Source organism: Otolemur garnettii, unplaced genomic scaffold, assembly GCF_000181295.1.
Source record: "Otolemur garnettii isolate 467f Iridium unplaced genomic scaffold, OtoGar3 scaffold00006, whole genome shotgun sequence".
Taxonomy (NCBI): Eukaryota; Metazoa; Chordata; class Mammalia; order Primates; family Galagidae; genus Otolemur; species Otolemur garnettii.
Window position 1 is genome coordinate 13133697 of NW_003852401.1, and position 12517 is coordinate 13146213.

At 40.8% G+C, this 12517-nt stretch overlaps 1 protein-coding gene across 6 annotated transcripts in view; it reads left to right on the forward strand.

Annotated features, from left to right (window-relative positions):
• The first annotated feature begins 889 nt into the window (after positions 1–889).
• The window catches only part of NFIB (nuclear factor I B), a 231400-nt gene continuing 219772 nt past the window's right edge, over positions 890–12517 (forward strand). For all 6 annotated transcript variants that reach the window (XM_023508423.1, XM_023508426.1, XM_023508424.1 and 3 more), the window contains exons 1-2: positions 890–1482; positions 7468–7999. In XM_023508423.1, the coding sequence (XP_023364191.1) occupies positions 1453–1482; positions 7468–7999 (562 nt within the window). In that variant the 5' untranslated portion in view covers positions 890–1452. The remainder of the gene's footprint in view (positions 1483–7467; positions 8000–12517) is intronic.

Below are 12517 nucleotides of genomic sequence, written 5' to 3' on the forward strand. Positions count from 1 at the left end.
GCTTTCCCACTCGGATGTTCACGCGGCTTAAAGAGTCGCAGCGAGCACCGAAATACCTCTTCCAGGGCGGGTTTTCGGGGGTGTGTATGTGTGTGTGGTGGTGTGGGGAGGGTGGCGGAAAGAAGAGCTATTTTGGAAAAGAAAAAAGTCATGGTTCTGTTGCACCGGTAGGATACCTTTAACAAATTCAACAAATGAGGGGTGGGAGAGAGAGACAGAAAGAGGGAGAGAAGGGAGGGGAGGGAGAGAGAGGAGAGAGGAGGAGGAGGAGGAAGATGGGGGGCGGGGTGTGTGGAGAGGCTGGTGCAAAAGGAATGCGCGTTTGCAGGAGGAGGAGTAAAGCGATGATTGTGTAATTAAATAATAAAACAATCCTTAAGTCTGATTTGGAGAGAGCTCCAGCGGGGTCCAGAGGGTGGAACCGGTGAATTTTTCAACTTCCAAGTTTTGCAACGAAAGAAAGCGAGAGAGGGAGGGGGAAAAAAAGGGCCCAGAGCAGCAAAGAGAGGAGTTTGGAGCAGAGCGGGAGAGCGGGATTTATCGTTTGGAATTTTTCAGGAGATCGTTTCGATCCCCCTGTGCTCTGAGCAGCGGGAGCAAGACCAGCCTCCTCGCTCGGCCGGGTCAGACGCGGGGCGAGGCGGGCGGGCGGCCGGGCGCGGAGGAGCCGGCGCGGGAGGCGGCTGCTGCAGCCGGGGACCGCGCGCCGCGAGCCTCTTCCGCCCGGGAGATCAGCGCTCGCGCCCCCTCCCTCACCCCGGCCTCTCCCTTCTCTCCCACCCCACCCCGCCCCCACCCGGCCCTCTCCCGCGCGCGCCCCGCCACCCGCGCGCACTAGCTCACGCTCCCCCTCGCTCACACACATGGTCGGCTCGCAGCAAAGTTTCGCCTGCGATCGCCACTCCAGGATCCTGCCGCAGTGCTTGGGGCTGTAACCTTGAACTTTCCCAGCACGGTGACACATTCTCCTCGCTCTCTCTCCCGCCCGCCCTCCTGCGCCCCCCTCCCCGCCTTTTTTAAAAAAGCATTTCACCACCAACCACCACCCCAATCCAACCCACACCGAACCTTCGCGCACCCCCTATCCCCTAACAACAACAACAACTGCAAAACAGAAAACAAATCCCCAAACCTAGGCGAAAAGCAGCCAACACCGGCGGCAGCGGCGGCGGCGGCGGCCTCGGCAAGCACGGCCAGCGCGCTCGGACTGCAAGAGGGTTAAAAGTGTAGATTGGATTTCACCCCGGGAAATCTAGCACGCCGAGTGAACTTGAATCTTTGGCTATTTAAGGAGGACCGGGTTTGTTGTGAAGTTGCGGTGATCCAGCCCAGAGCCCCGACCTGATTGATCGCATCGCGGGGCTCAGATGACTGTAAAATGAATAGATGAAATTCTTGCTTCTTGAAGATTTTCTTGGGCATCTCCGGGAAAGTGCGTTTTAAGGAGAAGTCATGATGTATTCTCCCATCTGTCTCACTCAGGTACATGTCTCGGTCACTTTCGCGAGCTTTCTCTCTGGCCCGAAGTGCCTTTGTTTTGTTTTGTTTCTCTCATCTTGCGGACAATTAACGGCTTTAGTTAACCTCTGCACATCCCAGTCCCTCGGAGAAGTGGCCCGAAGTTGCGGCGGGCTTTTCTGGGCGGCGTGGGAGCCAGAGCGCAGCCCTCGCCCACGGCCACCGCGCGCGCCCAGCCCCGTGCCCTGGGCACGGAGAGTGGGCGCCTGGCCTGGCAAGGCCGCTGGGGGTGGGCAGGGCTGGGGCCCAAGAGTGCGAGACCCTGTGCGGCCCCCCAGTTGCCGCTGCGGTGTGGCACCCCTACCCGAGGTGCCTGCCATCCTTCTCCGCAGCTCGTGTGCTGAGGCGGACTAGGGCTTTACTGGACTTTAGGGGGACTGAGTTCTTAAAAACAGCCAGCGAACTCGAACTAGAGGACTGCAGCAGGGGTCTGTGTGGGCGCCTCTGGACTCCGCTGCAGGCTGTGGGCGGGCGACAGAGCGAGTCGGAGGTTGTGGTCCGGAGCCCATTCCTTTGCATTATTTGGGGATCTGAAACCCTGGTCCACAGTAACCTGCCGCACTTTGGGGTTTCCAGTGACTGGCACCACAAAGGCGGTCTTTACGTTGCCACGAGTTAGTTGGTCGCGGTGAATGTTAAGGAGTTTTAGGACATGTTCATTTTGTGGAGACCTGTTCATTTGACGATATCTGGGCGTAGCTCGTAACGCATTAAGCAATGCTGGAAAAGTAAGGTCATTTTTTTTATACTTTAAAAATTGCCCTAAGACCACAGGGACATTGTTATGAAATAAAACACTGGCTTAATACTTTTTTTTAAAAAGTCTATATCATTTTAAACCAAATAGTTAAATGGAAAAGTGGCGAGACCGAACGGACTTACCTGGGGTCAGTTTTCATCTCTTCTAAGCGAACGAACCAATTTACAAACTAAGTAAATATCTTAGCTCACAATTGTTATTTGAAGCAGTATATTAAACCTCTAAAGGTATGGAACAGTTTACTTCAGCTTTTAAGAGGTGGTGTCATGATTGGTAATTGATAACCATTTTCTTTGACGTTGACATAAAAACTAATCATTTAAAGAAGTGTCCGCTACTCTTGGGCGTGTTAAAAAGATTTTTAAATCTTATATCACGATGATGCATTTTTCTAATAGACAAATAATTAAGATTTCAATTGTATGACAATTAGAAGCCATTGTGATTCAAAAGGACTGAGGCATTCATAAATTGTGAATGAAGATGAAAACAATGATAAGGCTTATTCAGTGATTGGATACAGTCCTGTAGCTTTTTGGCTGACACATTTTTTATTGTTTATATTTTGTTTGGCATCTGAGTATGATTAACTTAGATATGGCTATTTTCAGCAAGTAAACATGCACTTTAATTTAACAAAACTGGGAAAATGAGTTGCTGAGCCATTTGTATTTTAAAAGCCATGACTGGTAATAGCCAATAAATATGGTGAAACTGTTTCAGGTATAAAGAATTGCCTTTAGTTGTAAAAGTTAACTTTAATGTTATTAATCAGCTGGATATATTTTTCTTTCTTTCTGGTAAATCATATCTATTTGATACTGTTTTTACACTGCGATCAAATAAAACAAATGGAAGTAAGCTTTTCACTTACAAAGTACTGGATCACTTATTCTCACCTGAAAAGAACTGAAGTATCCTGCATTTTTCAGTATTGATATTTCCAGCTTCAACTTTTCAGAAACATTTCTAGTGATCAGTTACGTTGCATTTTTAGTCTACGTATGTATTCAGAAGTAACTAGTTTTATCTTAATTTGTATAAATTAGGAATAATATTGCAGCATTGAGACATATGGAATGTTAGGCGCATACACAGCATAATCATTCAGTTATCACGTTAATATTGTAGGGTGCATATTTAGCAACACTAACTCATGATGACTAGCCTTCTCTACTATTTTAATAATATAAATCTAGGTTAATGCATTAAAACTGTTTGGGGATTTAAGGCCTATGCTAGAGAAGGAATTTTAGCTTAAGAATTTTACTTAACTAATCTCTGTGTGACTTTATAGGTATTGTGGGTGTTGAGCAAGTAAGGACACATTAACAGTGTTACTTTTTGCATCAGATCAGTTGTTAAGTTTTGTATTGCAAGAAACATATAGCTATTGCAAAATATCTTTGGGACTGGTAAACACAAAACAGAGTAACATTTTTAATTTGTTGAAAACTTAATAGAAGTATGTCAGTTGTTGCAATACGGTACCTATGTTGTAGAAAGAAGCTACCCTTAAGATTGATATTTACCAAAATGGTATGCTACGATAGCAGTACTAAATTACATAAATCAGTATTTATACGTCAGTATATACCAAATGTAAAAGGTAAATTAAAAACTATGTTATATGGTTTAAAATTTGTTTAAAAATAATGTAAATTCGTAGCAGTATAACTTTCAACTGGCGTGATAGCATTGAATTATTTTTTCTTATGTTATCTTTTAAGTTCTGTAGGTATATTTCCCTCTTTAGTTTATTATTATATAGCAATGCTCCAAGAACACCTAGTATTTACTCTTCCATCTCTATGTTGGGCTGCTTATCCATCCCTTTAATGGAAACCATTGTTTTCATGAAGAAAAAATAAATATGCCTAGTGGACTTGAGATTCATTACTTTTATATTTGAAATATATAAATATATTCAAATATATTTGTAACTGGGCTATGTACTTTCAATTTGGTTCAACTAAAGGAAGTTTTAAAAGAGAAAGAATTACTGAACAGCAGTGCATTTTAATAAAAATTGTGAAAGAGCAAGCTTACATATTACTGTAGTATAGATCTGTTTGATTTTAAATCACTTATCTATTTTGCTTTCTTAAAAAAAATATAATTCTCATAGTTGTTTACTGTGATCATGATAATCCATTAGTTAGAACATTTGAATACGTTTTTGTTTGTTTGGATGAGGACACTTGTGCTCCATATTCATGTCACCCTTAGTCTTTAAGAATGCATTATTACACAGCATTAGAAAACAGTCATACTTGGGAAATGGCTTCTAGGCATGTTAATGCAGAAATGTATGTGACTTACAGCAGATCTCCACTTATAATCATTTGGGGGGCATATGTCTCCTGGTTGAGCAAATATTTCACTTAAAGGAATTTACATAATAGTGGGGACCTAAAAGGTATTAATAAGACAAGTTGGTGCATGGGAAAGTTTGACACTTTCATTTATCAATTTAAAAAATATCTGTTTTAAGACAATATTTGGCAGCATTGCCAGTGACCTCAAGGCAACCTTTAAAATCTGTGTTTTGTGTGCATTTGCTGAGAATTTCCAAGTCCATCCTTCAAATTTGCATTTCAGTTGTTTAAAATAATTTTTTACAATTTTGGGATTTTTTTGCACAGGAGATGATGTTTATGTTCAAATGTTGAGACTCAAATTCAGTCAAAACGATGTTTGATATCTTTATAAGAGAATGAAATGTCACTGAACATAGTACTTAAGGACATAAATACTTAAGTGTTTCCCCATTGCTCACTATCTGTGAAAATAATACTGTATTTTTAAAAGGATGGCAAGGGTAAAATGAGACAGAGCCCATCCCATCCTTGCCCCATGTACTCTTCACATTCTCAAGTTTTTAGTTTATGACTGCATATACGAATGTCATCAATAAAGCATAGCAAAAGTCAGATTATAGCAAGTGAGTTCCTGAAGCACATTTAAGTCCACATTTCCTTGAGTAGGCTTTCCTTTTGCATATATTTCTAAAGGGGATAAACAAAGTTTTTGTAGTTACAGTGGAAGCATGGCATCAGAAAGTGTATGGAGATAGGGAGGTCTTATCATGGGCTGTGGTTGCTGTGAGCAGGGCTGCCTTCCCACACAAAGAACAGATTGTGGTTTAACTCTTTCCATGGCCTAGTTTAATGTGCTCGCATAGTAACTGAATTGTTCAAATCTCTGCTGGAAACTACTGATCGGTTTAATGATTTCCTCTATGGCATTTGGTTATGCCTCATGCTGTGATGTAATCATCTGCATTCTGGATTGTTATAAAATTTTGATTCATACTTATTTTGCTGCAGGAACATTTTATAGTGATATGTTAGGACACTTGATAACTACATTATTGATTGGATGGGACATGCACCTCTTCGTATCTGAAATGCAGACTGCTAACTGTGACAGCCTTTAGCATTAAAACTTTGAATTTCATCTTAAAAATGCATTCAGAGTTCTATGGAATATTTTGAACACTTTGCAGAGAGTCGTTCATCATCTCTACCTAATGGAATTAATCAGTCTGCTAGTTAAATAGAATTTATTCCACGTAGTTCAGGGTAACTAACATTGAGTATGTAAATACTAACTTGTGGTACAATCTGTTAGAGAAAGTTATTTTGTGGTGGGGATGACAGTATAGTCGATGTGGTCATTAAACCGGTCCGGCAGGAGTTTTCATTTGACTGAGAACTTGGTTTATTGCATACACACAGTGTGCGTGCCCAGGACTTTAGTCCCGTCTCTGAACGGTAATAGGCCTAAGCTTGTAAGGCAGCGTTTACCTAAGTCAGGAAGTAATGAAATACTGACTGCATTTGGAAGTAACTTGAAATGTCTGTGGGTAAGATTATCTGCCCTTCCTTACTGCCCCCTCCTTTTAAAAGAGGCGTGGGATGAAACAGGCAGGAAAAATACAGAAGCCTAACTGTGAACCACTTAATTCAAAAGACGGGTACTGTGTAATCTGCACATGTGTGAGTGCACAAGCACATGCGTGTGTGCACTCACACCTCTGTCCGAGAATTCATCTACATGGGAAACCAATTGTATGGGATTCCACAAAAGCAGTAACTGACCAGCAGTACTCCTGGTGTCACCCTGCCACAGCATGCAGACACACAAAGAATGTAAAGTTGGTGCCAAGTTGCCATTTTTCATTGTTCACCTCAGATTGATTTTTAAGGGGTTTAGAATAATTGCCATACTCATGTGATCAGTTAGCAAATTAACTGACTCCGTGGGGCTTCATATTCTGTAGGGAACCTACTGAAAGAACGTTCATGTAATTTTTATTTTCAACTTTGAAAACTTTTATTTAAAAATGCAAGAGTGTGTGTCTGTGAGAGAGCAAGAGAAAGAGAGAGAGAGAATTGGGAGCTGGTGTTGGTGGTGCAGAGAGAGAACGCAGAGCTCAAAGTCTGGAAACCTTCTGTTCAGGACACTGATACGACAAGCTGTGTCCTTTGCCCACTTTCCCTCACTGTACACCGGTTTCTCTAGTTACCACTCTTGGAATGGTGCTGTCTCAGTGTTGGAATGTTGGGCGTTTGATAAGAAAATGGATCAAGTTTAGTGGCGCATGCTCTTTGTGCCACCAGCAGCCTCTTGCTGAGAGCATGCTCCAAAAGCGGGAACTGTGTGGCATTACACTGAGCATCTATATGCTTTGTGTTTCTGTGCCACAGAGAAGAGAAATGAACTGTGGCATCGCTCCTGCCTTCTGAACAGCTCTGCTTCGGTTAAAAAAAAAAAAAAATCTCACTGTGTTCTTTGTAAAATGGTACTGCATAGTGTTAGTTGGTCAATTAAATATTTAAGTATTAGGTGCCAAGCACCTTGGTTGCATATGTTTTAAAGAATGTAGAATGCATGGGATTGGGGTGGGAATGAGGGGGATGGGGCCAGAGTGTACATACAAAACATAAACCTTATTTTCTTTGCAGGAGAGAGAATTGACCTGCGAATTTTGGTGGAAAGGGGGCAGCCTGGCATACTTTATTTTCTTGTCCTGCTCTTTTGATAATTTTAAATAAGAAAAGAATGCTGTTTCTATATATAACTTTTTGTTGTTGTTCTGAATTGGGAATGGATCGTGGTCTTATTTTTTGAGCTTTCAAAAATTAAACTGACCGTGCACATCTTCTCCCCCCCATCTTCCACAGGATGAATTTCACCCATTCATCGAGGCACTTCTTCCACATGTCCGTGCAATCGCCTATACTTGGTTCAACCTGCAAGCTCGAAAACGCAAGTACTTTAAAAAGCACGAGAAGCGAATGTCAAAGGATGAAGAAAGAGCAGTCAAAGATGAGCTTCTCAGTGAAAAGCCCGAAATCAAACAGAAGTGGGCATCCAGGCTCCTGGCCAAACTGCGCAAAGATATTCGCCAGGAGTATCGAGAGGACTTTGTGCTCACCGTGACTGGCAAGAAGCACCCGTGCTGTGTCTTATCCAATCCCGACCAGAAGGGTAAGATTAGGAGAATCGACTGCCTGCGACAGGCAGACAAAGTCTGGCGTCTGGATCTAGTCATGGTGATCCTGTTCAAAGGCATCCCCTTGGAAAGTACCGATGGAGAGCGGCTCATGAAATCCCCACATTGCACAAACCCAGCACTTTGTGTCCAGCCACATCATATCACAGTATCAGTTAAGGAGCTTGATTTGTTTTTGGCATACTACGTGCAGGAGCAAGGTAGGAGCAGATTGTTCTTTCTTCTAGCGCGGCAAACACTGCCCACAAACCTCTGTGTGTGGAATATCTGGCTTGCCTTGGGTTAGATGGTCCTGGAGGCCCCTAGATCTTCTTCACCCTCTCTGAGCACAGTGGTGTGCCCACTTTCACTCACATGTTCGCTGCCATGCGGGAGCCATGTAAACAGATACAGCTTTTATACCTGAATAGGCTTGGCTATTTATAGGAAAACCACAAAGAGATGCATTTGCAAGTGTCTTTGAAATAATATACTTGTTCAAAGACAGAGTAGTCTAAAGATATAGTTTATTACACTTCCCTTTCTGTCCTAGGTTATAATTCTTGCATTTAGTCACTTTTTTCAGATTTGAAAGTGTAACTTTATTTATGAATAGTCAAATCGCTCTTTAGTAATGTTTGTATTTGCCTCTTAACTGATGAGGGAGAGGGACTTTGCTCATGAATCTAGTGCCGGTGCCCTGAACATAGAATTAACATTTACTACTACAGAATGCTTGAGCTAGCCAAGGTCAAAAAGAATATCTTACACAGACTTAGATTTATCTAATTTTAATATTTCTACCGATGTCTCCTTTTGATTGTGCAATATTACATGTAGATTAAATGGAATTTAGTTCTTGTTTAATTATTTATAGTATTTTCCCGAGTGACTCGGGAACACTTAATATTGTTAGTTTGCTTGAATGTAAATTCATGAAACTTACCGAGGAGGAAAGTTGCAGCTCTCCTTACAGAACATTACAGAACAAAAACAGAACGTGGACTGGTTATACTGGTTTAAAATAAATCTCAAAAAGAATGCAGAAACCACATACTCTACCTATTATTTTAAAAACTTGATAACGAGAGTGGTATAAATGTTGCCCGAATAATTGAAACTAGGCAATATTGCTGGGTATTTGAGTTAATGAAATGTGTTTATTATTTTTATTTTTCTTAATATATTTTCCTTAAGTAGGTGAGAATTTCTTTTCTTCAAATAAATGTGTCAGGATATAGATGTCCTTGTATTAGCAACAGTCCATAGTAAAACATCATTTCAAAAAGCAACATACCAAAACTGGACTGAAGTTTGAGCTGCCACAGATGGTGGGTCATTTCCGAACTTGGCCTGGTAGGAGGGAAAATGTCCTGCAGATAGCCAGGTGGCAGACGGTTATTTGATGTTCGTTATATAAACGTAGGATTTAATAAATTGTAATGAACTTTACCATTCAAAAAAAAAATCAAAATTAGTCTTTTGACTCAGAAATCTGGGTACTTACTATGTGCTTTTTTGTCTTGCTATCTTTTTGATGTAGTTTTAGAGATATGCTTAAATGTCATTTTATAATTTTTAGCCTGACTTTAAATAATGATGTTGGACAGCACTTGGAAATACTACATTTTCTTGAAAAAAAAAAAAAGAAAGACATTGCATTTACCATTTCTACACATTTAAGAATTAATGTTCAAATAATGGGAGTTTGAGAAAAATATATTTTCATCCTGTGTGTCCTAAAATAAAAGCTCATTAACACATGACACTTAATTTGATTGACAGCTGTCTAGGAGGTGACATTTTAAGGTGGGCTCTATATATGTGTGGCATTGACTATAAACGTTTTGTAACTGTGTTGTGAAAGTCAAGGCTGGAAGTAAAGTTTTTAAGAGTGAGTCATGTAACTTTTCAAGTGCAGAGAGGGAAGATTTGCAGTCACCTTTCTGCCGCTCACATTTTAACTCCCTTGAAGGCTAGTTTCTGAGGTGTGCGTGCAGGCACACTTACCCCTGCGGCAGGCCGCCAACTCTCTTAGTTTTGGTGAACTGACAATAAAAAACAGAATGTGTCCTTTGAATTTGCGAAGATAGATTGTGAAAAGCTTAAATGCCTTCTGCATTGCCCTATCGGTCAGGATAATTATAAAGTTTTAGGCAACTCTCAGAGACTGTATTTTCAGATAAAACATTGACTTTGTCGTCGTTGCCTGTGCAGTCTCTATTGTAAGCACCTATCATTATTTTAACCTGCACATCTAATGTGTATCCTCTGATACCTGCCAGTGCTTCATCTTCTCCTAACATCTGTTGATTCTTTCTTCGAAAAAGTCACATCAAGATACTTTGGTGTTTTCTGTTTTTCAAAATTTATATATTTTTCTTTGTCTAGTGTGGGTTAATTATGACATTTTGCTGTGCGATTGATCAAAGAAGGCAGTTTTAAAAGATAAGTCTGTAGTCAACGAGGGCAGCATATCTCACATCACGACTTTTATTTCTCCTCTAAGTACATGATAATCCACGGAAGTCTATTTTATTACTCAGGTGAAGAAGTATAAAGAAAAACATGAAAGAAAAAACAAAAAAGAAAAATGTAATATTTGCAATAGAACAAGCAACAAATTTACCTTTTCCTCCCTTTTTCTTCCCTTTCTCTCCACTTCTAAATGACTAGGAGAAAAACATGAAAAAGAACAGGGAGAATGCCAAAGATGGTTGCCACTGGCATCAGGATTGGCATCAGACCCTCTTTGTTTAGCTCAGGATGCCTGTGATTTGTTAGTTGGCATCCGCATTGCAGTGTGGAGTGATGTTACAATATATTGACAATTTCCAGATCTAGAAATGTCAATAGTCCTCTTGGTTATTTATACAAGATCACATACTGCATCTCTTCTGGAGGATGAAATAAAGACCAACATAGAATAAAGGTCCATTGTTGACCAACTTCCTATGCTTTTCTTTTTCCCTCTCTCTCTTTTGGTTCAACCCACACTTTTTTTTTTCCTTCCCATGCCAAGCAGCCTCATCTTTTCTGAAATGTGGGAAGAGTTGCTAGAGCTTTGACACAAACTGTAGTGCCACACATGCCTCTGATATGGTCTGGGGACACATTTATGCATTTTGAAATCATTTTTTGATATGTAGTTCATTAGACTTTTGTATCACATGGCCACAAGGCAGTATTTTCTTCAGAGGTAAATCTCTTTGTTATTCAGCTCCTTTTATGCATATGGTCTGGTTGACCGCAATTTAATGTATTTTAATATCTCCTTACATTAGCAAAAGGTCTTGTTCAACACAGTTGTTTATAAAATTATATGCTCTCCTCCACTCTACCTAAAATGTACTCATCATTTGGGACTCACTGGGTTTAAATCCATAAAATCATTTGACGTTATTGATTCAGAGGGCTGCGCTTCGGCTGTTTCGTTGCTACAAGAACCGCCATTTTGTTTGTGAAGTGCCAGGCGAGGGGGAAAAAAAAGGCAGACACTGTTTGATGCCAATAATGGTTGCCAGTGGCACCGAGGTTGGCATCAGACCCTCTTTGTCTAGTTGCTGAATGCCTTTGATTCGTTGGTTGGCATCCGCATTGCAGTGGGCACACTGGAAAGTTTTTGACAAGCCCTGAATGAAAGCTGCTTGCTTGTTTGCTGCAGCAAACCTTAGTTAATATAAAACCTTTTCTTTCTTTCTTTTTTTTTTTTTTAGGGTTGTTTTAAATAAAAAGATTGTGACAGATAAGGAAAAAATAGCTCTAAAGTAGTCTCCATTTTCCCAAAGATATTAAAGATGCCCAGTGATTCTTGGGCAGGTGGTACCTATTCCCCATATTGTCTTTGTTACTGCATTTATGAAAGCAAAACAAAACAAAGCAAAACAACAACCAGGCAAGCTTTGCACAACACACCTTCCTGAGACACAAGTGTCCTATAGGCTGCAGGGTGTGCTGTGACAACTGTGTGGGAGACAAACGGAATATAGTGCTATGTCAGGCATTCATTCTGACTGACTGTTGCATTCAGTCACGTCACTGCTGATTTCTCCTGCAATTTCTAGTTTCTTCGGTTTCCACACTTCCAAATTTTATAGTAACAAGTTGAGAGGACCTCACTTTTCTCTCTAGTTAGTAATGTGTAACAGGGTAAATGTTAAAAAGAGAAAGAGAGAGAGAAACCCTTAAAGAGGAAACCTATGTGTTAAGGTGTGATATAAATCAGTCATTTCAGAATTTCTCAATTCTGGAAATGTTGCCAAATTCTCAGTGCACAATTGTGTGCTCTGGGAAAACCAACCAAAAGGCTAAAATAAATTTGGTTGAAGTTTTCCTAGATAGTTAACATGAATATTGCCTTCCAGTGAGCCACCGTTATCTCGTTAATTAATAAGAAGGATTAGCAGTTCTACCCAAAGGGCTGCACAGAAGGAAGTCTGGCCTATGGGAGGCCTTGAGTGGCCAGACTGTGTCCTGTCTGAGGGAGAAAAAGGCAGGGGGTGGCGGTGGGGGATGACTGGACAAGGCAAGGAAGGGTTTTAGAGAAAGACAGAGGTCCCAATACGCCAAGAAGTTTAAAGATCTCAAGAGATAGTAACTGATGTCCTAAATTTAACAGATTAGAGTTTAAACTAAGTTAGCCTGACTGATTTTTGGCCTGTACTTTGCACTCTTATAAAACATGCTTTGGAGTGCTAAAGAGAGTCTAGAAACTTCATTGCTCTCATGCAAAACTAGTT